This window comes from Panthera leo, chromosome E2, assembly GCF_018350215.1.
Source record: "Panthera leo isolate Ple1 chromosome E2, P.leo_Ple1_pat1.1, whole genome shotgun sequence".
Lineage (NCBI taxonomy): Eukaryota > Metazoa > Chordata > Mammalia > Carnivora > Felidae > Panthera > Panthera leo.
In genome coordinates this window covers 33,251,627-33,276,513 of record NC_056693.1, presented here as the reverse complement: position 1 = coordinate 33,276,513, position 24,887 = coordinate 33,251,627, and the positions used below count along the sequence as shown (strand labels likewise).

The following is a 24,887-nucleotide window of genomic DNA, read 5'->3' as shown; positions in this document are numbered from 1 at the left end:
ATTCTAGGCTCCCCTCGTGGGCTTTATGAGTTCCAGAGCCCCCTGAAATTATAGGCAAAATTTCCCAGATGTGTGCATGGGACAGACAGGAAGGCTCCCCGCTTTCATTAGCTGCTCAAATGGGTTTTGAATGCCCTAGAGAGCAAGGGTCATGTTTCTAAGGAAACAGTAACACAACCAATTTTCATATTGGTGGGTGAGTGAATGCTCGATGGAGAGAAAGACTTGAGCTGAGTTTCACTGTCAAGGGGAAGGAAGGGAAAGCCTTCACAGAAGAGAAGGGAACTAAGCTGGTTCTCAGTCAACAGGAGGAATTCTAGGAGGAAGAGAAGGGGAGAAGGGCATTGGGAGCACAGGGTATGGCTTAAGACAAGGCCTGGAGGCATGGGAGTGTGTGGCATCTTTGGGGAGGGGCCAAAGATACCCCCTGTGGCACCTCTGTGGGCTTCTGTGGTCTTCTGTGGCTGGGGCATGGGAGGTAGAAGCCCCAGATTGATGTAGGGGGATCCCTGTTACTTGTCCCAGGTAGAGGCTCTTTCAGAAGTGGGCTCATGCACAATCATATGGCTTGGGGTGTCGACATGACAGAGAAGCTGAAAGAGAAACCAGTCACTCCTCCCTCCACTGGGGGGCCAGGGTAGGTGGTGAACCAGCTGCCAAGAGAAGTCAGGGACACCTGTTCTAATGAGGTACAGCAAGGAAGCTTCTAGATGCTTCTCTGTATGGAGAGTGCAAAGCTGGCTGGCCCAAGGATGCTCTGGATATGGGGCTGTCTTCCTCTAGATAATCCATGATGGGTTGGGGGAGGAGGGCAGAGGTGGGGAAGCCAAGAGAGTGAGGGAGTCTTCAGAGGCCGAAACACAAATCTGGGTCTGCTCCACACTGGGCAGTTCTCACAACATCCAAACAGCAGACTCTCCAGGTGGGCAGCCCCTGGGGTCCTGAGAGAGGAAAGAGATTGGAGACCCAGCATCTGGGGTCAGGGCATCTGGGCACCACCAACTGGCTGGCTGTAGGTAGACCTGACTGGAAGATTCCAATACCCCAGGGCCCTGCTGCTCTCCCAGGGTGCAGTTCAGGCTTTCTCTCTTCCAACATGCCAGGCTCACTCCTCTGTCAGGACCTTCGTGCTTGTTTGGAACCTTTGTCCCCTTCTGCTCCCATGGCTGTCTCTTTCTCATAGTCAAGTTTCATCACAAATGTCCCTTCCAGATTCAGGGGAAACTGTCTGAAGTAGCTGCCCCATACCCCCACCCAGATTAATGTATAGGGGTCCCTGCACTCAGCTTCCCAGACTGCAATCCATGCAGGCGTGCTTCCAGAAAACACCTTCTCCGGCTGCCTGGCTCACTTTGGCCTGAGTCTTGGGTCAACTTTTCTTTTCTGCTCCCCACAGGTGACATAACAAAGGGAGGAGGTGCCCATGGGCCTGGAGGCCTTTGTCAGCCAGAAGGATTGTGCCTGAGGAGCCTGAGTTGCCTTAGGGATGGGTCAGGCACCTGCCATGGTGCCACCTATGACAAGACTGGGCTCTGACCCTACCGTGTCCAATGGACTCTCCAGGGCAGCCCCGCTCTGGTCCTGGTCTCTCTTTGCACTGGCACCTTCCCTGCCCTCCTACTTGAGGACTGTCTTGTCTTGTGTCACAGAGGAGACACAGCCCCAGAGGCCCCAGGGGCCCCTGGCATAAGTCCTTGATATATCGTATTCCTCCCAATTCCCAAGCAATGTCTGTTCAGGGTAATAAAACGGAGAAAAAAAAAATTCCACAGGAATAAGTAGAGCTTTCAGAACTGAAGGAGAAAAAGCATTCCAAAGTCACAATGACTTGTCTGGGTTTTAATCAGGGCAGGAGAATTTTGGGGAGGAAAAGCTGGTTGGGAGGCAGGCATGGCAGTGAACACACATACCCTTGGGAGATCTCACGGGCCGTGCATATGTGTGTGCATGTAAGCGTGGAGGGCATGTGCTGTGGGCACATGGGCCTTCTGTACTGTAGCTGTCATTTGGTTAACAGAGATTTGGGCACCTTGCTCTCTCTTTGGCCAAGAAGCCTGTGGCCTGTCCTTGTCTAAAGATCACACCAGGCATTTCCTGCTCTGGGCTTTAATGCCTGAGTTAATGAAAATGAGTTAATGTATAGAAAATGCTTAACACAGCACCTGGCAGCTAGGAGGTGCTCAGTAAGTGACAGCTCGTCAATTACCACTGTGGCCATTATTATTAACACGAATGGAGCCCTATAGCCATCTTGGCTAATTCTGATGCTCTGAGTAGGTATGCGCTGACTGCCTGGGTTCTTGGGGCACCACCCACTCTGTGCTCATTCCTGAAGCCCCAGCAGCCAGCACCGTGCCCGGCTCGCTGAAAGCCATCAGTTCGTGCGTCACGGAAACAGGACTGAAGACCTAGCATTGCCACTCTTCCCACAGGCGCTGGTTATATGACAGAAACCAAAGCAGGTCCCCCTGGTGGGAAGTGCCTCCTTTGCAGAACCACTGCTGGACTTGGCCCCTCAGAGGAGCAGGGGGCGGGGACCCGGCCCTCCTGCCAGCACCAGTCGTCCCTGTCCCGGGCTGGCCTTCAACACACCCTCAGGCACCAAATACCCCTGTGGAGGAGGAGCCAATGCCTGAGCTGGGATGAGTCTGCCCTATGGAATTAGAATTTTGTGTGTAAATTATTGAATTTTACATGTAAAGCTGTCGGCCACAGATTACTTACCAGACGAGGATAGTTTTCCTCTGTGAGGGAGATGATTTTTAGCAAAGACAGGATATGTACGTAGCACACTACTGAATCACACAGTAATCAGAGATTAATTCTCTCCATCCAGAGGCTCCAGTGTGGGGCCCAGGCGCTCAAAGACCTCCCCACCTTCCCTTCTCCACCTTCCAGGACACAGGGAAAGGATTGCTGGGATTCATGAGCCCACCAGGGCACAAAGAGCCACTCGTGGATAGAATTCTCTAAGGCTGTTTTCCTTCTTTCCCTTCCTCTCTTTTATTTAGCTTTGCCAAGGATAGCTGTATATGGTTCAGTCTTACAGTTAATGCAAATGTTTGCAAATAAGAGGCTTTTATGCACTTATTCCATTCACCACTTATCAGACACCTGGAAACGCAACTGAAAAACAGTTCCTTGTCTATAAGCGTTGAATCACTAAATTGTACACCTGAAACCAGTATTACAGTGTATGTTAACTAACTGCAATTTAAATAAAACGTTCAAAAAAACCCAACAACCCCTATTTCAGGACATCAACTTCCTACAGGAAGGAGAGCCTCTTAGGTCCTCAGACTCACCTGGAAGAACGAGGTGTAAAGGAGGAAAGAGAGTCAATTCAAATGGCTGCCCCCCACTCCCAAGAAGGCAAGCACAGTTCTCCTAAGGAGGGGAGACGGTGCTCAGGTAGTGCTTGTTTGGTTTGAGAAATGCTTTTTCTGTTCAAGTTCATTGCCCAAGGGCAAGTACTCGCACAATGTTGTGTGTTGTAGGAGTTCCGATTTAGGACAGTCACCAACCCTTTGTCATATGCAAAATAAACAAATTCTGTGTCTGCTGTCTTTGCTGGCGACTTTGCTTGGGAGGTGTGCCCATCACCTAAGCCCCTGTTTGACTGTATTTGCCAGGCCGACTGATACACTGGCTTAGGCTGGCGACTAGCCTTCTCTATCACACACAGCAGTCTCTTCCTGTTCCTGGGAGGCAGCCGATGTTGAAAAGAGCACAGCCTCCCTCCCTGAGGTGCCCATGGGCCCCGTGGCCTACCTTTCTCTCTTTGTCACCATATTCGATGCCCAAAGTATCCATGGCCCGGACGATGGCTGCCAGGGACTGGATGGTGTTGCTGTAGACAACAGGCTTGTACTGTTTCACGTCTTCTCCAGAGAAGCCATCTTCGTGGATGATCCTAGAGAAAAACCACACACACATCTGATGAGTGCACCGTCCTCACTTGGCATCAAGAATGCCAGGTGCGTGAAGCCGCCGGGGCCAACCTCCTGGCTTTGCTGGCTGAGGACTGGGTCCGACCCGGATGCTGAATTACTGAGCTGCTGCATCATACCATAAAATCTGAAGGAAGAACCTACTGAAATTAAGCTGAGACAGAGTAGTGGCAAAAAGAAATGCAGTGTCTTTACACTCCCTATTTATAGTGAAAGAAGTACCAGTTGGCAAAGTGCTGATAATACTTGAAAGTGCTTAGAACAGGAGGGGCACACACGAAGAACTCAGTAAGTGTTAGCTATTGGTATTTTTAAGCAAAGCTCAGGGTCTTAACTTAAATTTCCACTTAGAAGTACATTGATGAAGACCCCGGCAAGAAGCCTGCAAATGAATGATAATTTTTCTTTTGCAGAAAACTCACAGTGCTTGAAGGAAAGAGGACTCACTTAAATGAACCGTCGTCATCTCTGACAACAGAAAAACCAACAGAAGGAGGGTGCCTACTCTTCCATCCTTGGCTGGGATTGAACTACTGTGTCACCCTTATTCTGGAGGCTCTGAATAGTGACACGGAGGACACAAAAGTGCCATCAGTTCTCAGAGGCCACGCGATACTCTCTGCTCTCCTGTTCTCAGATTCCTCCGAGGTCAAGGTTAAGGCTAGACATGTCCTGATGTCCCTTCTCCCTGCAGAGAGCAGTCACTCGGTATGGGCTTACTGCTGACCAGGTTCCAGGTAGGGGAAAAATCTAGAAAGAGGGGATAAAACCTAAACGTTGCAAGAGTTCTCCTATAGCTGAAGTAACGAGGAAAGACTGAATGGATTTTGAGACGAACACCCAACAGTGGCCACCACCTCCCCCAAGAAAACTGTGTAAATACTTCTCTGGTCACATTTTCCAGTTCGCAATTAAATACTACTTATGGTATGTACATACATCAATATGAGAGCTGAGACTTCCACATCAACACGGCACTTTTCCATTCCTTCATTACCTTCAGTACAGAAGAAAATCACTAACAATTCTTTTTTTAAAAACAGTTTTACTGAGACATAACTCGCATACCGTTCAATCCACCCATTTAAAGTATGCAAGTCAATGTTTTTTGGTATATTCGCATAGTTCAACAATGATCACTACAGTCTAATTTTTGTCCCCCCACCAAAAAGATACTCTGTACCTATTAGTAATCTCCACTCACCCCCCACCTCACAGTAAGCAATCACTAATCTGTATTCTGTTTCTATAGATTTGTCTATTCTAGACATATCATATAAATGGAATCATATAACACGTGGTCTTTTGTGATAAGCTTCTTTCATTTAGCACAATAATGTTTTCAAGATTCATCATTTCATCATGGTACAGCATTTTTCAGTACTTCATTTCTTTTCTTTCTTTCTTTCTTTCTTTCTTTCTTTCTTTCTTTCTTCTTTCTTTTCTTTCTTTCTTTCTCTTTCCTTCCTTCCTGACTTCCTTCCTCCCTCCCTCTCTCTCTCTTTCACCCTCCCTCTTCCTTCCTTCCATCCTTCATTCCTTCCTTCCTCTTTCTTTCTCTTTCTTTCTTTCTTTCTTTCTTTCTTTCTTTCTTTCTTTCTTTCTAGTAGGCTTCATGTCCAGTGTGGAGCCCAATGTGGGGCTTGAATTCACAACCCTGAAATCAAGAACTGAGGTGAGATTAAGAGTAAGATGTTCAACTGACTGACCCACCCAGGCATCCCTGGACTTCATTTCTTTTTATTGCCCATTTATATTCCATTGTATGGATACGCCACATTTTATTTATCCATCCATCAGTTGACGGACACTAACAATTCCTGTTGTAAAATTTGACTTGATACTGGGTTGTGAGTCTTTATCCTGGGTTTCTCTAAGAAGCAGATCAGAATGACCCTTGTGACTTTTCATGGACTTTTATGAACCCTAAATCCATTTCTGTACAAGTTTCTGGAGGGAGTGTACATGTAGCCTGGATCATTGATGCACCCCAGAGGGATCTTAAAGGAAATTGCTAGTTCCCACTGTAAACAATCAGAAAATTGGACAAAATATAAGAAACAAGAAGTTTCAGACACTAGAGAATAAGTAGTACAGGACTGTGATCCAGAAGACAAGGGAAACAAATATGGTAGCCTTGTGACTGCCTCGGCTTTCCACCTGGAGGCATTTACCAGCTCTCAGCACAGGGAGGGAGAACCCAAGAAGAGCACAGCGGTCTTACTGAGTTGATGAGACAACGCTCGAAGTTCAGGAAGCCTGAGGTGGCTGGAATTTGAGGGGCTGAGTACCAGGGAGAGAAATCTACAGAGAGGGAGCCAAGCACTAGATATATGAATGGGGGTCTCCTCAGTCTTTGGCTGAATAGGGAGAGATTGCAAGGGCTCAGCAAATAAGAGGCATCAGGGAGCTTATAAGGCGAACACTTCCCAAACCTCACTCAAGGCTGGGAGATGTGTGAGTTCTGACCAGGCAGAGTGGAGAGTCCTTGTTGAACAGCTAGATCACTCAGCAGAGACCCTAGAAGGCTCATGCCATAGTAGTAGGTCTAAACCAGCCCCAGAGTAAAAGCTACTTTAGACCCACCCTGACAAAGCTTAAAAATTAGCTTTAAAAAATTGAGCTGACCCACGAGTAACTTAATTTCCTGATAGAATAAAGTCCAACGCTGTTTAAATCAGGACAACAAAATCAGACACTTAACAATATAATATTTTTTAATGTCCAGCACCCAATACAAAATTCCCAGCTATGCAAAGAAGCAAGGTGGGATGCACAACCAGGAGAAAAATCAGTCAATGGAAGCAGACTCAGAAGTGACAGCGGTGATGGAATTAACAAGGACTTTAGAAATACCTATTTAAAATATTTTCAAGAAATTAAAGGAAAACATGAACATAACGAGCAGAGAAATGGAAGATATAAAAAAGAACAGAACAGAATGTCTAGAGATGGAAATATAATATTTGAGATAAACATTTCACAGTATGCAACTAACTCATAGAAGATTAGTGGCCTTGAACAATCAGCCATGGAAACTATCCAAACTGAAGCAAAGAGAGGAAAAAGGCTAAAAAAACTATATTGTGTTATTTATAACATATGTAAAAGCAAAACTTATGCAACGACGGCACAAAGGATAGGAGGGATAAAATGGAAACACGCTGTTGAAAAATTCTTACACATGAAGCACTTCAAAGTAAAGACGGTAAGTTAAGACACATATTGTAAACTTTAGAACAGCTAAAAAGCTATATAAAAAAGCCAGTTGTTACCTAGGCTCCATGACCAGCCTCCCCACAGAGGGTGGGACCTGCTGGGGAACCTGAGAGGTGGAGCCGGGATTTGCCGGTCCCCGTGACACTGTCTCTGAAGAAGTCAGTGCAGTGAGTTTCTCATGCTTCATTTTGGACCAGGAGGCCTTACCACTCTCCCGGAAATACTCTCTAGACCCTTGGCTGCCTTCAGGATTTCCCCTGAAACACTAGGGATGGGGCTATCATTGTCCACACCCATGAGTATCAGTCCTTATGCCACCTAATAAGGCAGGGAGGGGACGTTTTTTATTCTGTTTGACAGAAGAGGAAGAGAGTCTGAGAGAGATTAAGTACTTAGCCTAATGTCTTCTCAGCCCAGGAGTGGAGTGCGGGTCGACCGGGACGCTCTTCTACACCAGCTGGACTGGGTCAAAAACTGCCAGAAAGGTCTCAGCCTGGTGCCTGGGGTGGCCTGAGGTACAGAAGCTTCATGTGAGGTTTGCAGAAATGACGCGATGTGGGAAAAACCTGCTCCGGTCACAACGATGAGTTCCATACCTTGTACAAACTGGCTCATATGAGCTTAGAATTGGACTTCCTGTTTCAGGGTGGGATTTTATATTGCCCTCTAACTACCAAGTAGTAAATGCTAACACTAGAAAATCTGGGCCATATAAAACAACAACAACAAAACCCCCCACAACAACCCATATCGTCAGTAATCCCGTCACTCAGGGAAAGACGCTGCAGTTTTTAGTGTCCACCCTTCCAGGACTCTTTTCATACCACCTTGTTCATTTTTGCTACCCGCACCCCGCCCCCCCCCCCCCCCCAGCATTGATTTGAGTCGTGTGTCCTTACAAGTATCACTTAAGGCCCCTTGATTTTCTATTTCGCCATCACATTCTGGAGGCAGGGCAGAGCTGTGGTTAGTCTTAGGAGTCACACAGGTGCGGGCAAACCCCAGCTCTACCACTGATGAGCTGGGTGTCATTGGTAAAGGATTTCACCCCTCAGGTCTTAGGTTTCTCATCTGCAAGGGGCTGTTGGGTGAGGAATAAATGGAAAGTGCCGGTCATATATAAGTATATAATAAATGGTAGCTATTAGTAATATATATCCTCATTCCACAGTCAAAATCCCCCAAATAGAATTTCCTTCATTGGCAGTATAAAAGAAACAATAATAATAGCAGCTGATGTCTGAGGGTTTGCTCTCTGTTAAGGGCTTTACGTGTACCCTCTCATCTAATCTTCAAGATAATCCTAGGAGATAAAAACTATCATCACCTCTTTACAGATGAGACAACCGAAACTAGAGAGATGGAACCACTTACCTGGGGTCACACAGCTGGTAGGTGTCAAAGTGGCCTTCGAGACCCTACCTGTGACCACCAGACAGACACACAGAGGCAGAAGTGCTTCTTCTGCTCTGGATCCCTGTATCCAGGTTCCCAGAGGGTCTGGAGATTTCACATACACAGTGAGTATCAGAACATGTCTTATAATATCAGCCCAAGGAGTGTGGGGCAAGGAAAGGAAGAATCTGGCCAGGGGCTGGAGAGGCAGCCCAGGGGAGTCTGAGGTCTGAGCCCTGGAGGAGATAATACCAGGGTTTGGAAAGCAGGAGAAAGGCTGCATGAGACACTTTAGCAATAGTCAGTGGCATCACATTGCAATAGTCCTATAAACTGATCTTCATCCAAGTGCAGAATCAAGTCCCAGAGACATCAATCATTTGAGCCACTAGATCAAGCCATGCCTGAAGCTAACCCTATCTCTACACTTTCGAGTGATAGCAGCTAAATAATTCCCTCTTATTTTTGCCTAAGCTAATTTGACTCGGGTTTCTGTCATTTATAACTAATAGAGTCATGACTAAAACATGATTTGCACCTTGATAATAACAATAATCAGAGATCATCTCCTAGTAAACTTGTTTATTAATTTTCTGTCTTTACCACCAGCCTGTCAGTCCCTGGAGGCCAGGTACCACATCTCGTCTGTCTCAGTTCCTCTTCTCCATATTATTTGGCACAGGACTGCGCTCTGGACAGTACTGAGAAAGTGGGACATTAACAATGTGAGACTGGAGTAGACAGATGCTTAAGACCCCCCCCCCCCCCGAAGGAGCCCACTAAAGGAGGCAGGTGTGTGTGTGTGTGTGTGTGTGTGTGTGTGTGTGTGTGTGTGTGCTGGGGTGGGAATCCACCAGATTTCCTATGCTTGCAGAGCCAGGGTAGCAAAGCCAAGCCAAGTTAGATGCCACAATGGTGCCCATCCCAAACTCAGAGACTCTGAGGGGTGGACCAAGAAGAAATGGGGAGCAGGCAAGGGCTGACTGCAGACCTGAGTGTTTCCCTTTGGACAGAAGCCACCAGTTAGACTCTGGAAACCTGGCAACACAACTGAGGGAGGAGACCTCAAGTGCAAACGGGGGGGAAACGGGGGAGGGTGGCATCCGAGCCCACTGGAACAGGTCTGAGCTTTCTGGGAAGAGGCAAACAAGGAGTGACCCTTGGCCTCCCTTACCTTGGCTCCCCCTCCTTACTGCCTTGGGACCTCGCAGGAGGCCTGGACCAGGGCTCTCTTGTTCTCTGCTTCCCCTCTCAGTGTAGGACTGCACTCAGCTGCAGTGAGACTCCCTGGGCACGGTGGCCTTATATGGTCACAGAAGCACAGGCTCAGGAGCTGGAAAGGACCTTGGAGGATCCTCTGGCCCAGCAGCCACTCTCCTTCTCTGAATCACAGATGCCTCTGAGATTGTGGCAAATGCCCCCACGCACATACCGTTACCCCCAGTTTCTGGAGGTTCAAGAACTCAGGGCCCTAAGCTGCTGGAACATGATTTTTCACACCATCTGCAGGCTGGATTAAACGCCCCTCTGCTCCCCTTTCTCAGCACCCTTTCCCCTGCATTGGAACTGTCTCTCTATCCTCCACCATAGTCCCTTTGGGGATCTAGATTCAGGGGGTGCTTTGGGAGCCAGACTCAAACTGTGGGGCTGGGCAATCTCTTTCACAGCTCAGTGCTTCAGCTTCCTCAACCTTCCATGGAGACGGGCCTGGTAACAGTAACTCTCCTCGCCAGTCGTGGTTTGTAAAGACAAGTGCCGGGCATCCAGGGCATCATAAGCACTCAATCAGCCCCACTGTTATTATTATTGTTATCATATTTGGTGAGCAGGGCAGGGTTGGGGTGGAGCTACAGTTGGCTGGCTGCACCATGTCTGTCCTCTTCAGGAGAGGACGTGACCCCGGGGCCACAGGGCAAGGGGGCCAGGAGGTCACAAGAGGACCACTGCCCACCAGGAGGAAGCCAAGCAAGGCCACAGAAGGGAAGATGGGGCAGGGAGAGGGGGGCGTTGTTGGCACTCAAGCAGAGAATCTGCTCATTTACCTAACGAACATCACAGGAGCAGCAGTGGGTTAAAAAGCTGGATTTTCTGACTTGGGTGCTGCTCCGTGATGTCATAAAATGTGTTTCTGATCACAGCTGGAGATTCACATGTTGACTGTCCAGGTTAGGTCAGTGCTCGGTGCCTCACTTGTGTGACACTCACCAGGGAGACTGACCCGCAATGGGCATGTGCCCTGGGGCCACGCCTCTGCCGAGCCGTGGTGGGAAAGGACCACACATATTTAATCCAACAGTGAACAGTGAGATGCAGTGATTTAATGGCTCACACACCAGCAATGAGGGGCTCCACAGAACCCATCAGAGAGCATGGGACCTGAACCGGGTCCTAAGGTGAAAACACCAGTTAGAGTACAATGTGTGTGTCCTCTGGGGCCATTTTTATAAAATTACATTTGCATGTGACGGTGTTGGTAGGAGGAAGGGGTGTGGAGAAAGGAGGGAGAGGGGGAGAATGCTTAACAAAGTATCATCAATAATCACTTTTGGGTGGTGGCATTCAGGGGTATTTTTTTTTTACACTCTGTATGTGTTGGTTTTGTCTCATTAAAAAAATGTGCAATTGGTATTTGAAAGAACAACACATCATTTTCAGTGGGAGACAGACACTTGTGCTTAACAGGGGGACCATTTTGGCCGGGAGAGAGGACCAGAGTAAAAAGGGGTAGAATCATTAATCAATAGGAATTTCCTGACATGTTTCACTTGGGTTCAGCCTGACTTAAGGTCTTGAAGCCTGACTTCAAGACTTTGAAGCCTTGAGGCCTGGTCCCTGCCTCCCCGGGGCTCTCCTTCTGGATGATAAGGCAAGCGTTAAGAATGGCAAGGCTAGCGATATAAAGTACTATCTGCCAAGGGCCAACTGAAGGGTTTGTGTGTCAGACGTTTTGCCCACCACCCAACATTCCCGTGTCGCTCCAGTGAGTTACTTTCCCTGCCTCCCTTGCAGCTAAGAGTGACCACATGATCCAGTTCAAGTAAGATGAAGGGGAGTAGGCCAGAAATGCCTCTGAGAAATGGTTTTCCTTCTTGGTCCAAAGAGAGAGGGTTTTGAGAGCAGTTTTCCTGCCTCCCTAGTCTACTACTTCCTTGACCCTGGCTGTGCCTCCACTGGTCACACCCTGGCTTCTTGCCTTTATATGCAGTTGTGAGAAAAGTAAATACTGGCACCATGGTGGCCATCTTGTGACTGTGAGGTTAAATGCCACCACCCTGAAAATGGCAGGTCAAAGGGGTTTAGGGGGCTCCCAGTGGCGCTGCTGAACTGCGAAATCAACCCTGGGGCCATCTGATAACAAAGGTAGATCGTGCAAGGTAGATCGTGCTCCTACCAGGATGCCCTCTGCCTGGGATAGGGAAATGGTCCTTCCTGGAACCAGCATAGAAAGTCATTTTCCAGCTGGGAAACTGACATAGAGAGAAGAGGTTTGCCTACAGGCTTATGGTTAGCTTGTGGCAGAGCACGGACAAAATTCCCAGAGGCCTTTCCATTGTGCCACAGGCCTCTCACTTCTCGTAGTGCTGCCCTGAGGCAGGGGAGCTGATGGGTCATACCAGGTGAGAAAAACATCTATCATTTGCAAAACAGAAAGATTTGTTTCCCCTTCTGTCTTAAAATCTCTAGTTCCCAATAATTTGGAGGCTTCTTTGAGGGTGTTCTTTGTCCATTCATTCATTCACTCATTCCCTCTTTCACTTTTCATGTATTTTTCTGGTACCTCCTATATACCAGGCACTGTAGCAGGTGCTGGGGAGACAAGAGTGAACTGGCAGACACAATTCCTGCCCTCCTAGAGCTTGAATTCTATTGCAGAAGGTAGATATTGAATAAGTAATTTCACAAATGCTTAATTAAATTATAATTGGAGTCAGCACTACCAGGAATTAAAATACCACTGGGAAGAGATCCAAGAGGAGGATCTCCAGCACGGGCTCAGGAAGTATCACGGACAGTTGAGCACGAGCTGGCTGCACAGACAGGGACAGAGACAGGACTCCACACGGGGGGACAGCACATGCCAAGGTGGCGCTCCAGAGAGCCACTTCTCTGCATGGTCTCCGTGTGTCTTCCGGAGGCCCTGGCAGGCACACGGGGTGCTGGGGAAATGTACGAAAGGAACAGAAGGCACTTCCTGGGCTGGCGGGTGGGACTGGGAGCCGGAGATCCCAGCCGGGAGGGCTGCTCTGGATCTGGCGCCGGCGTAGGTCTGATGTTTCCTCCCGAGGGAGGGTTCCACCCAACCTCCTGGAAAAGTAGAAACAGTAAGCCAAGCCGATGTGGTAAATGTCACAAACACCGGCCAGGCTAAGGGTGCTGGCAGGAACAGCAGACAGCTTGAAGCGGGCGCAGCCGACGGGAGGCACCCCAGGATAACAGGCAGAGGGGAGGGCCCTGCTGAAGGCCTTTCTCTTCTTTCCCGTTGGTGCTCCCACCAACTGTCACATTTACTTTCATCTGACAAAGAGCCGAAGTGTCGTGCCCGGCGGGGTTTGACCCGCAGGAGAGACCCTGGCTCCTGATTTTGTGATGCCACCAAGAGTGAGGACTAAGCAGAACGGTCAACAGTGGTCCAGAAGGTACTGTGTGGGTGGGGCCAGGGGGTGGATGGGAGGCGGGCGCTTCCAGGACATGCAGCAGCCCCAATCCCTGTGAGGACACCCTTCTTTCTTTTCTTCCTTCCTTCCTTCCTTCCTTCCTTCCTTCCTTCCTTCCTTCTCCTTTCCTTCCTTTCCTTCTTTCCTTCCTTCCTTCCTTCCTTCCTTCCTTCCTTCCTTCCTTCCTTCCTTCCTTCCACAATATAGAATGAGCACCCATTAGGAGCTGGACACACACTGACCGTCCTATTTGCTAACAGTGTGGATTGTGGGCAGGTTCTCAATCTTTGTGGGCCCAGATCTCTATTCTGTAAATGGGGATAATGACGCTGTCCCTTACAGGCTGTCAGCAGTATTAAAGAACATGTGGGGAGGCCCTGGTACACAGGCCTGTTAGTTGCCAGTTGCTGACATTACTTAAAAGATATAGACCGATTGGTGCTAAAGCACGGCTAAGCCTCTAGTCTTATCTGTCGGGACACGGGTCCCCCTCCTACCCAGTGTAGCAGGGTCTTGACCTAAATGAATGAGTTCGTTGAGGGCCCAGAGGGTACTCATGCTTTGAACGACTGGCTCAGAGACCACTGGCTGGGCAGAGGTAAGATGTGTGTGTTTCACAAAGTAATTATGCTGAGACCCTGATTTCTGATTTCCCAGAGTTCCAGGAGAGCAGAGTCATTGGGACCCAGAGGCCCTGATGACAGATCAGAAGCTTCGCTCTTGTCTAAGCATAAAGGCTGCTTCCTTGATTGGCAAAACCAGAGCTCTCCTGAAGGTGACGGCTTCCTCTTCCTCATCCACACAACTGACCACTACACGTAAGGTGTCGTTCATACAGCACCCAGCAGACAGTGGTGAGCAGGACAGACATAGCCCTTGACTTCAAAGGACTCACAGTCTAGCGGGGAAGACAGAGAATAAAGAAGTAAATAAAGAAATAGTATAGAGTGATGAACACAAGAAGGGTAGAGTGAGGGGGTTGGGGGTGTGGAGTTAGGAGCCAGGAAAGGAGGGGGCATGTGAAACTGAGGCCTGATTAATGAGGACCGGACCTTGTATGTATGTGAGGAAGAACATTTCAAGTAGAGAGAACAGCAAGTGCAAAGGCCCGGGGCACCCTGTGTGTTAGCAGAATGGTGAAGAGCCAGAGGGGCTAGAATAGAGTAGGTACCAGGGAGAGTGGAAGACGAGGTCAGAGAGGGCAGCAGGGAGCTGATCATGTAGGGCCAACGTACAACTTACGTTTTATCATAATACACATGAAAACAAACAGCAACCTATTAAAACAAAAAACGTGTCCCCCACAAACCATTATGACTTCCACCATTGATTCTGCTCTAAGTGTGGATCGCTTTTAAATAGCAGCTTTCCCTCCTCTTTCCCTGACTTCTCCAGCTCTGACTGAAAGGCCTGTTGTCAGAACAGTTAGGGATTCTAACTTACACAGCTAGGCAAAAAAGAATAAGAAGAAAAAAATCGCCATCATCCCACCACCTGGAGGAAGCACCGTCCACATGTTAGTGTACATTTCAGTCCTTTTATCTGGGAGCCCATATGTGTATTGTCTTTCCTGAAACGGAATCACGCCGTGTGCCTCTGTATCATCCAGGAGTTGTCGCTGGCTGCCTGGTGTCCCATCACTGGAGTGGGGCCTGAGTCATTCAACCATGCTGCCGTCAGTGGGACGCTCGCGTTGCTTGTGGACGGGAGCACCCCCCAGCTTCAAAGTCAGCTGTTGGGGAGGCTGCCTGACCATGAGCGAATTTCTCCTAAAAAAGGCAGAAAGCTACAAAACCTGGACGGAACAAGCCAGAGGCTGGGTGACCCCTGGCCTTACGCGCTGGGCTCAAGTGAACTGTGTGAACACAGATGGGATCTTTCAGCTATTTGAAAAGAAAAGAGAGATCCAACTTAAAACCGGCTATTTAACTGTGGGGTGAAGTTGTATGATACGAGAAAAATTATTTTTTAAAAATAGATAAGATCCCTTACTAATTAATACTGTATTTAAAACTTGGAATTCTAAGAATAACAGGATAGAAGGGTATTTAAAATAATAGTATTAAACAAATCAGTCCCCCAGGGGGACGACTGGTACAAAACAAGGGATGTGTCCTGTTGACAGTGACTTGCAGAAATCTGTTATAAAGATGCCATTTTTAATAAGGGCTAACTCAGGCCAGAAGCAATGATGTCAGCTGCCAATTGTCACCAGACGGAGCCAGGGGCAAGGCCAGGACTCGTTGTGATTCCAGTACAGAGCCTCTGCTGCCATTATCTGGAAAACAACGTGGACCTTGCCCTTTCCCAAGACTCTCTGTGCAGGGGGTGAGGGGGGGCACAGGCCAGCTCTCATTCCATGGGGGTGTGATGCTCGGAACACTGCCTTCTAGAGCTCTGTTCCTTTTTCTCTTCATGGCAGCATGGTTGGTCTGAATCCTGGGACCCTGGCCTTGGATTAGAGACATACATTGTTGTCTTGCACTTGGGGGCAGAAGACCCAGGTTCTTATGCTGTTTGGTCACTAACAAGCATCACAGCCCCAGGTGAAGTGGGGAAGAGAAGTCCCCAGGGAGCTAGGGGCTGTGGCCCACCTTTCTTAGGTCAGTACCATCGCCTCGACCTGGGGCTCCGCCTTGGTGTTAGAGGAAAGCCTTTGAGGGAGCTCTGCCTGCCTCCTCTGCCAATACCCTTGGCCTCCCAATCCACCCCCAGACTCTAGCCGCTGGCCCTTCCCATGCCAGGGATTTTAGGAAATGCTGCCATTTACTGTGACAGCTTACAACCTGGTTTTGTCACTCAGGAGATCTGGGGGGTCTGGCCTTGGTTCTACCACTGACCAGCTACAGTGAGCTTAGACGTGTCCTTTGTGTGTTGCCCTAGCTTTGGACTTGGGGTGTGTCAATTCCCTGTGGCCACCCTGCTTCACTCGGGTCAACCAAGTTCCATGGTCATATCTATGTCTTTGCCAAATGCAGTCTTTTTGGAATATCACAGCTCATAAAACACGGGTACAAAAAATTAAACGGGCTCTTGAGGGACAAAAAGATTGGGCAGCTCTGAAACAGAGACCTGCGTACCTCGCTAAATTCAGGCTCTGCTCAAATGTCACTTCCTCAGACCACTCTGGTGGTCTCTATCATTCCCCGTCTTTCTCCTGCCTTATTTTCCCTTGTAGCATGCATCACTGCCTGATGTGTATACTTCCTTGTGTACAGCCTCCCCACATACCAATGAGCTTTACGAGGGCAGTGACCTTGTCTGTCTCGTTCACTGACCACAGTGTCCCCAAGAAGTGCCTAGACTTCGTGAATGTTCAGTAAATGTTGGCTGAATGGCTGAATGAAACAGGCGGCCGCCTGGGACCTCTTGGCAGCTCTACACAGGACTCCTTCCTGTGAAGCTGGGTGGCTTTTACACTGTGGGCCAGGACGAATGTGCTCCCTGACCCACCACCACTACCTCAACCCCTGGCTGTTAAAACCCATCTCCCGACCTTGGGTGCTCACCAGTCTTCCCCCTTCGGGGCCAGAACCTGTGGCCCTTTTCCCAGTGATGGTAACGAGGATTACTCCCTCACTCACCCATGCGAGTTCACTCCCTTTTACCCCTCATCTTGGTTCCCGTAGGTTTTCTAAGGGTCAGGACATACAGCCACCTTACGCCGCCCACTCCACGCTCAATTCTGGGAAACTCCAAAGCCATTTTTTGAAATCCAACTGTTAAATTCAGTGGTTACGTTGCAAAGACATGACCGAGAGCTTTATGGCTTCCGAGCCCTTTTTACAATGCCTTATGTAAAGACGTGAGCTTTCATTAAACACAGTAAAAGCCTGTGAGTGAGGCAAATTGGTTCAGCGTCGATTTTACTGCCCAAATCTAAGTAACATTTCTGGTTTCCCATCTCCCTGATTAGGGCAGCCGCTAGACCGCCCTTTCTTCTGCTGCTGACATAATGAAACGGAGTATTCTTATTAGTACATTATGTTTAGTATATGAATGATTTTATACATTGGTGGGCAGCGTGCACAGCTTTTTAATTATGTTTTGTGGAGGAGGCACAAGTGACGCTGCAGAGCTTTGCTCCTCTTGTTCAGTCGTTGGGGGAAAAATCCCTTTTCCCCTGCCTGTCTACAGTAGGTTTGTTCATTATGTATGATCCCTGCTCATGAGCCCCTGGATGTGGTCTCATGAACCACAGGAAAGAGACAAAAGACCACTAGAACCCACTGTCTCTGGCAGACAGTTCACAGACTAGCCATTCACCAACTCAAGCCATCTAAAGCATCTTCCCTCCAACCCCAGGATGACACGCTCTGTCACCCAAGGGACCAGGTGGGACTCTGACAATCTGTGGGAGGGCTCCTATCTGGGTTCCTTGCGCCTCCCTCGCCACTCACCGTGGGGTGCAGTGGTGAGTCACGGCAGAATCCGCCTATGAGCAAGATTGAGCTTTGTAAATGGCAAATGAGGGTTGTAGCGGACATCTGCTGTTTTTGTTTGCCCGACTTCTATGCTCCCTTCCTTTGGAGAACCATCTCTCCTCCCACCACGGGGACTCTCCCTATCTCCAGCCTCAGTTCCTGGGTGAGCTCCTGCTCCACACCTGCCCAGCCATGCCCAGGCTACTCAGTTGCAGGATCCAGTGTGTTTCCTTTTGCGTTTCAGCCACATGGAAACGATGACGACCCCAGAGACATTGCACAGCCTTTGTGAGTTTGTTTGGCACGACGGTGATAGGACACTGGACTAGCCACAGAGACCTCCTGATCTGAAAGGGGGCTGTCTGGTTTTACTGCATGATTTCTCAGGGCTCTGACGGCTACAGCACTGCATGAAAGCACCTGTCCCAACTTTACAGTGGCCAAGTCAGGCTGGAGGTCACTTTACCCTGAAGGCATTTTTCAGGGACCAGCAGCTCTCAAAGTCTTTCCATTGCCCCATAAGCCATCCCCCGCCCCCCCTCCCCCGCCAAAAAAAAAAAAAGCATCAGAACTTCACTCATCTTGCTTCTCTTCTAGATTATAGATCTAGGCAGCCTGGAAAAGGGTTTTCACAGGCTCTTGGTTTTCCCCTTCCTGTTCTTTTTAAATGAGGACTTGTTTTTCTTCCGCTTCTTACCATGTGATTGGGAGGAAGGACACCAAAACACCACCCCCGACCTGCAGAGACAAAGGGGCGTGAAAAGAATCCTCATTCTCCAGTTCAGAGTGCTTGGCACGCACCCAGGGGATAACTTTGAGATTTGCCAGAGAGCCTCCCAAGCACTGTCCCAGATGGCAGACAATTCTAGGTGAGTGTTTGTTCTGAAACAAAGAGACAAATAAAAAGCACCCTTCTCAGATCCCTGCCAAGGAGAGTTCAAGACAAAAGGTACAGATCACCGAAACAGGGCTCCTTGGGGAAAATCACATTTCTCATGCCCGCTGGGGGGAAATACTTGTGGTCAGGTCTGCCAAAAGCAAGTCAGAGTCCACATTCCTCTCCAAGGTAACTCGCGTCTCCCTCAAAGCAGACAGCAGTGGTCAGTCATCATGCCAACTTTTGCCGGACAAAGAGGACCATACCTGCACTCAGGTCCTGAGCCTGTCTGTACCGTGGAAGCCACAGTCTTCTGGTTCCCTGCGTGTCATATGTGTGCTGGGTCTTTGAAAGAAGGTGAGGGAGAATTCCAGGCGAGGGCCTCCTGCCTTGCCAGACCGAGAGACACACAGTCACAGAAACACGGAGCAAAACCCAGCCCCGCCAGCCTTCCTTCCCTGGTGGTGGATGTGGCCCAGAAAGGATGGCGGTCTCTGTGTGGTGGATTTAAATAGCCCCGCCGTGGCCTCCGGGGCTTCCCGCCCCAGCCTTTCTCAAGCAGATGGAAGCGCCTCGTTAATAACCACTAGGGTATGGTCACAGCCCAAAAAAGAGAGTCCACGGAAATCGCTTTGTGGGCTTCCACATCCATTCGCCTCTCTAGGGATGTCGGGGATGGGGCAGTGAGCTCTGCTCTTCTGGCCAAAGGCACACGGCTCAGGCCGTAGGTGCAGCAGATGCTGGTGGGGGCCAGCTGTGCCCTCTCGGTGGATTTTCGCTTCGGCTGAGGTTGACTTGCAATGGACTCAGGGTTCAGCGGATGGCTCTGTTGCTCATCCGTGAGGCCAATCCTGGTCCCTCGCGGTCTCTGAGCCTGTGCTGAGGCAGAGACCCGCTTCTGGGCCAGTGGCTGGCAGCCGAGGGGCTTTGAATGTGAATCAAGCCTGAAACTGGTTCAGAATGACATCAAGCGTTCCAAAGGGGATGGGCCTCTCAAGCTGCCATCCTGAGAGAATCTGTTCACCCGGTCAGACTCTAAGTGGGATCTCTGGTAAAGAGAAGAGAAATGCATACTGCCTACTTGTCTGAGCTCTAAGGCACGCCACTCAGCCAGGCCTGGGGCAGTGAGGTTGGGTCCTGGGGAAGGACAATGGTGGCTAGCATCTGCTGAACCCCCGCAGGTGGCCAGCATGTGCTGAGGGCTTCATGGATATTCACACACTCACTCCTTCCAACAACCCTTGGGCCTCACGTCGCAGCATCCAGCCTTAGTGAAAGGCTGAGTCTTCTCCAAGAAACCGGCTAACAGAGAAGTTAGTGAGCTTTCTCAGGGTCAATAAATGGACGTGTTCCCAAGAGTCCAACCTCCTAACCACTCTATGGACAGCCCCGTGGACCACAATTTCCAAGAAGCATTGATGATCTCAAGCACATCCAGGGGGAGAGACCAGGCTGATGAGGGGCAAGAATGCTGGCCAACTGGAAAGGAGGGGGAAAGGCACTTCCATATTAAGAAGGGGTCCCAGCGACCAGGTTTCTTAACTGGAAAGTCGCAGCCCTTGTGAAACATCCAGCGCCTTCAATGAATCCTCATCAGATGAGCCCTGTCCCGGCTCTTCTGCTGACCACTCCCGGTACGGCATCCACTCCACTCAATGCGCTCTACCTGATGTTCCGGTTCCCGGTGATGCGCCTCTGCTCTCTCACTGGGCTGAAAGCCACAGAGCCAGACACAAGGTTGCAGGAGGTGTGAACAACAAACGAATGGACGACGTCTGTCCTGGGAGACCCCTGACACTGCCTCGTGTCCCCACCCCGTTCATCTTTGCTTATTATCACCATAGCCAACTGCCGAGACAACCACCCCAGGACACTTTTGCATCCTCTGCGCTTTGAGCTCCAACGTGCATGCCTCTGGGAACAGGGGTGGTTAGGGACTGGGAAGGATGGCGGGAGGGGCAGACGATACACACAATTTCCCAGCATCGGAGGCAAACAGAGTTGTCAAAGAATGGAATTCAACTCAGTAAACACCTTCTGACACCTACTAAGTGCAAAGCACGGTCTCTGCCTCTTCGGTGTGGGTCTCGCTCCCTCACGTGGAGGTGGCATTCCGGCAGGGTGTGGGGCTTATGGTGCACTCGCTCTGATTTTGGTGTGTGGCTCCAGTTCCTGATGGGCCTTCCTGGGTGGTGCTGCCCATGCCTTTGGACGCAGGCCGTTCCTCCTGCACAGGCTCCCGCATTCCCCAGCCCCAACACGGGGTTGCTGACTCGCACCAATCACAAATCATCCCCGGGGCTCTTCGGCCGGCTGTGCAAGAACGCCTAAGCAAATATTCCGCTTCCTGGTGCAGGGTCTGTTGTTTCAAGCCTGTTACCGTACTCTGAGCCTCCAATAATGGACCATCTGAAGCCAAGTGTGTGCCTGGCAGTGCTTTCCACAAAGAACAAAGAGCTGTGTACAAGGGTGGCCTGCACGGCGATGTCACGTCAAAACGCGAAGCACCAACAGGGCTCTGGGGGCCAGAGCCGCAAGGGGCTCCCCCGTCCAACCTCAGACTAAAGCATCTCCCAGCCCTGCTCTCACAGCATGTACTAATCCCTCACTTCTCCCAAAGGGGATGGCAGAAATGCTCTGTCTCTCTAGCACCCCTCCATCCTGGATGGGGAGGGCTGCCCAGAGGCTGAGTGTGTCAGGGTCCATGTGTGGGAGGGCGGCCAGCCTCCGACAGCAGCCCACAGGGGAGCAGTGGGGGCACGGCACCGGGTTGTCCCGGACAGCAGGTCCCAGAACTTTAGGAGTATCATCACTACCATTGCATCATGAACAAAATAAATGCAAGAAAGCGGAGAGAGGCCATTCGCGGTCCAGCCCTGCTGCCTCCCGCTGCTGAAGAGATACAGTGAGGAGCTTCCTACTGTGGCTCGTGTGCCACTGCCCCAGCAGTGACGGATACCCAGCGCTTCCTTTTTAAGTTCTCCAAGCATTTCCACAGATATTATTTGAATAATAACAGCTCCTACTGAGCTAGTAAACACCAACTTTGGACTCGGTATTTATGTATGTTATCTCATTTAATCCTCACAACAAATATCAGGGATAAGTAACAGTTATCCCCATTTTACAGGTAAGGACACTGAGGCTTAAGAGGTTACCCAAATGTCTGGCTAATGTCTCAGAGTTGGTAAACAGAACTGGGGATGGAAGCAGGGTTTCCCTCCATAACCTCCATCCCAAGGGCCCTAGCAGTGGCCCCATTTTACAGTCATGGGGTGGGGGGAGGGTATGAGAATCAGAGTGACTGGCTGGCCCGCTGGCCCAGCACAGAGGCCTCAAGTTAGCCAGCTGTAGCCTGGATCTGGGCCAGAGAGAGAGAGAGAGAGAGAGAAAGAAAGAGAGAGAGATGTGTTTTGTTTGGCCTGCAGTGGTTTTGAGGGTTGTTTTTTTTTGTTGTTTAGTTTTGTTTTTTTATTGGAGCAAATGTTTACAAATCAGGAGAATTCTCACAAAAAGATACTGACTTCTGACTTCTGAAAAAAACCAGACATGCTGATCTGCCTTGTTGAGTGTGACCTGAGTCTGGTTGCCTGCTGTGAGCAGGGTGAATGCACTCCAGCAACCAAACAGGCCCCACTAATCCACAGACTTCAGTCTTCTGCGTGCTGGTTCTGTTGCCATTGTGACTCCTTCAAAGAGCTGGTTAAGTGACATTAACCACATGTTCCTGGCAGAATAAACATTTCCAGCCTGTCAGCAGGAAGGAAAAGTGCTAAACTAATGGTAGATTTCTTCTTCCATTTTTTTTTTTTTTTTTTTTTTTTTGGTCACCCTAGTAAATATGGGTAGTAGCCAGGAATTTGACAGGTCCGATGAATCCGGAACATTTAGTATGAACCATGTTCAAACTTGTGAAACCAGTCCACTTTGCTTCCATCTTTTTATGCAGCCTTGTTTGAGGATCCCACACACCCCATGGATCTGACAAGATGCACGGCCGCTCCAGAAGGCCCTGCACAGCTGGACGTTTGGCCACAGTCCATGTTTGCACTTAAGTAAGTGCTGCCGGGTTAGACGCATGGAGCACTAATGACAATCACGTGGTCTCGGCTGCCGAGAAGTAGTCCAGAAGTGATGGGAAGCAAACCTCTTGAGTTAGCCAATGCAAAGGCACTTAGCCAACAAGTGGGAAAGGTACCTATGCACTGGTTGACGATGGGGAAGAACTCCAATCCCTACACAGTGGAATGCCCCGGGGCTCAGACCCTGGATTGCCTGCTCAACATCTCCACTTAGATATGCACTAGGCACCGCAGGCCAAATAGGTCCCTCACTGAACTACTGATTTTCCTTCCAAACCTCCTCCTCTGTCAGCCTTCCCCACCCCAGCTAAAGGCAAATACTGTTGCCTACCAAAGACTCTGAGCATGACACCTGCTCTCTTTTTTGTTAAAAGGGAGATTAATAAGTGCTAAAGAGGTGCCAAAGACATAGTAACACCAAACTCAAGACTTTCTATTTCTCATAATCAGAAGAATGGAAAGAGAATTGGGGGGGGGGGGGGCGGGAGGAGAAAACAACCTTTCCCACCATGGGATTCACTGGTATTGAACACTGTGTCCCTGTTACTAGACCAAATCATCTCAGGGGTCATCAGCAGCACCCAGCCTTCAATACAAGGGACTCAGGAGCATATGATTCTAGAATCTAGTCCAGTGTCTAATCTGATTCCAGCAGACAAAAGAGTGGAGAGGGCTTCAGGGGATGGGGGTGGGGTGATAAAGTGTCTGGGTGCCAGGCATAACGACAGCCTGCCCTGAGGAAGGGAAGGGTAGGGGGTTATCCGGTCTCAGCTGACCCACTGAAAACTGAGAGAAGATGACGGGGATCCTGGGAACAGAGCAACCTGAAAGAGATTAGCATCTCCAATCTATCTGCCCATCCCGAACCTGAGAACTACTAAGGCCTTTGGGCAGGTGGGGGTACATGTGGGAGATAAGAGTAAAAAACCAGTGTGGGGATTTCTCCCCTTCACCTGAAGACCAGCTTCAGAGAACGTGGGAACAAGGACCAACAGATGCAGATGCTGGGAAGAGCCTGGCCGAGAGAGACCCCTGGGGCCCAGTATGTGTGTGGGAGTCCAGAGAGGACGGAAGGGAAAGACATCTTTGCTTGACTGGCCCAGGTGTCCCTGGACCTCTTTACGAGTGGGCTGTGCACCCCACAACCCTTGCTTCTGGGGCCAAAGGAGAACAGGGAGGCCAGGGAGAAAAGATTCCTTCAGATGACCCCCAAACAGACTGGTGGCTCACCTGCTTTGACACCACCGGCCCAGAGGGCAAGGGCGGCTCCACCCCACAGCGCAGGGCTACTGCTCTGAACTCCATGACCCGAGGCACCAACAAAGAGCAAAGAACACTCACAACATGCTTCCAAGTCCCAGCAGCAGAAGACCCGTCAGAACAAATAGTACACATGCCTGGTGAAGTAGAGCAGCTCCGAGAGACAAATGACAAGTCAAACAGAAAATTACATGTGCCCTAAAGCAATTCAGGGCAGATATAAAAGATTTACTGCATATTAAAAAAAAAAAAAGTCTTCCCAACCATAGTGGATGAATCCTCGTTGAGATGTGAGTTAGCAGCCTGAAAGATCATATGGAAAAACAATCCAAGTATAGAGCAAAAATAAAGAGACAAAACTTGTAAGGGAAAAGATAAAAGACCTGGAGGACAGACCCAGAAAGATCTAACCCAAGAATACTGGGAGTTCTAGAAGAAGAAAAAGGAACTGATGGAGGAGAGCCAGTAATTAAATGACAAATAGAAGACAATTCCCCTGTGTTGAAAAAAGACTTGAGTCTGCAGACTGTAAGAGCTCACAAAGTTCCAGGAAGGATGACAAGAAGAAACATACAGTAGGTTATCCTAGTAAAGTTCCTCAACTTTGAGAATGAACACAACACTTTAAAAGCTTCCAGACAGAAAGAACATATTGCCTATAAGAAAATAAAACAACAACAACAACAAATCAGAGTGACATCAGACTTCTCATCTGAAATACTAGGAGCTAAAAGAGCATGTAATACCACGTACAGACTACTCAGAAAAGAGAGCCAAAGTCCCTCAAATATTCTGCTCATCATTTTTCAGGGAAAAAAGAAATATTTCCAGATATGCAAGAATTCACAGAGTTTATCACCCACACATTCCAGCTATGGAAAATACTTAAAGCAACAAAACAACAAATGCACCAGCACAGAGACCTTAACGTGCGGGAAAATGATGAATACAGAATCTCACACACTTGCTCCCTCCCCTTTCTCCTAAACCTAAATGGAACTGGCAAATAAGGACTCTGAAAATAG

At 49.2% G+C, this 24,887-nt stretch overlaps 1 protein-coding gene across 3 annotated transcripts in view; it reads right to left on the bottom strand.

The window, feature by feature from the left end:
• Positions 1 to 24,887, bottom strand: part of GNAO1 (G protein subunit alpha o1) — a 169,815-nt gene that overhangs the window by 80,651 nt on the left and 64,277 nt on the right. For all 3 annotated transcript variants that reach the window (XM_042920570.1, XM_042920571.1, XM_042920569.1), the window contains exon 3: positions 3,772 to 3,913. In XM_042920570.1, the coding sequence (XP_042776504.1) occupies positions 3,772 to 3,913 (142 nt within the window). The remainder of the gene's footprint in view (positions 1 to 3,771; positions 3,914 to 24,887) is intronic.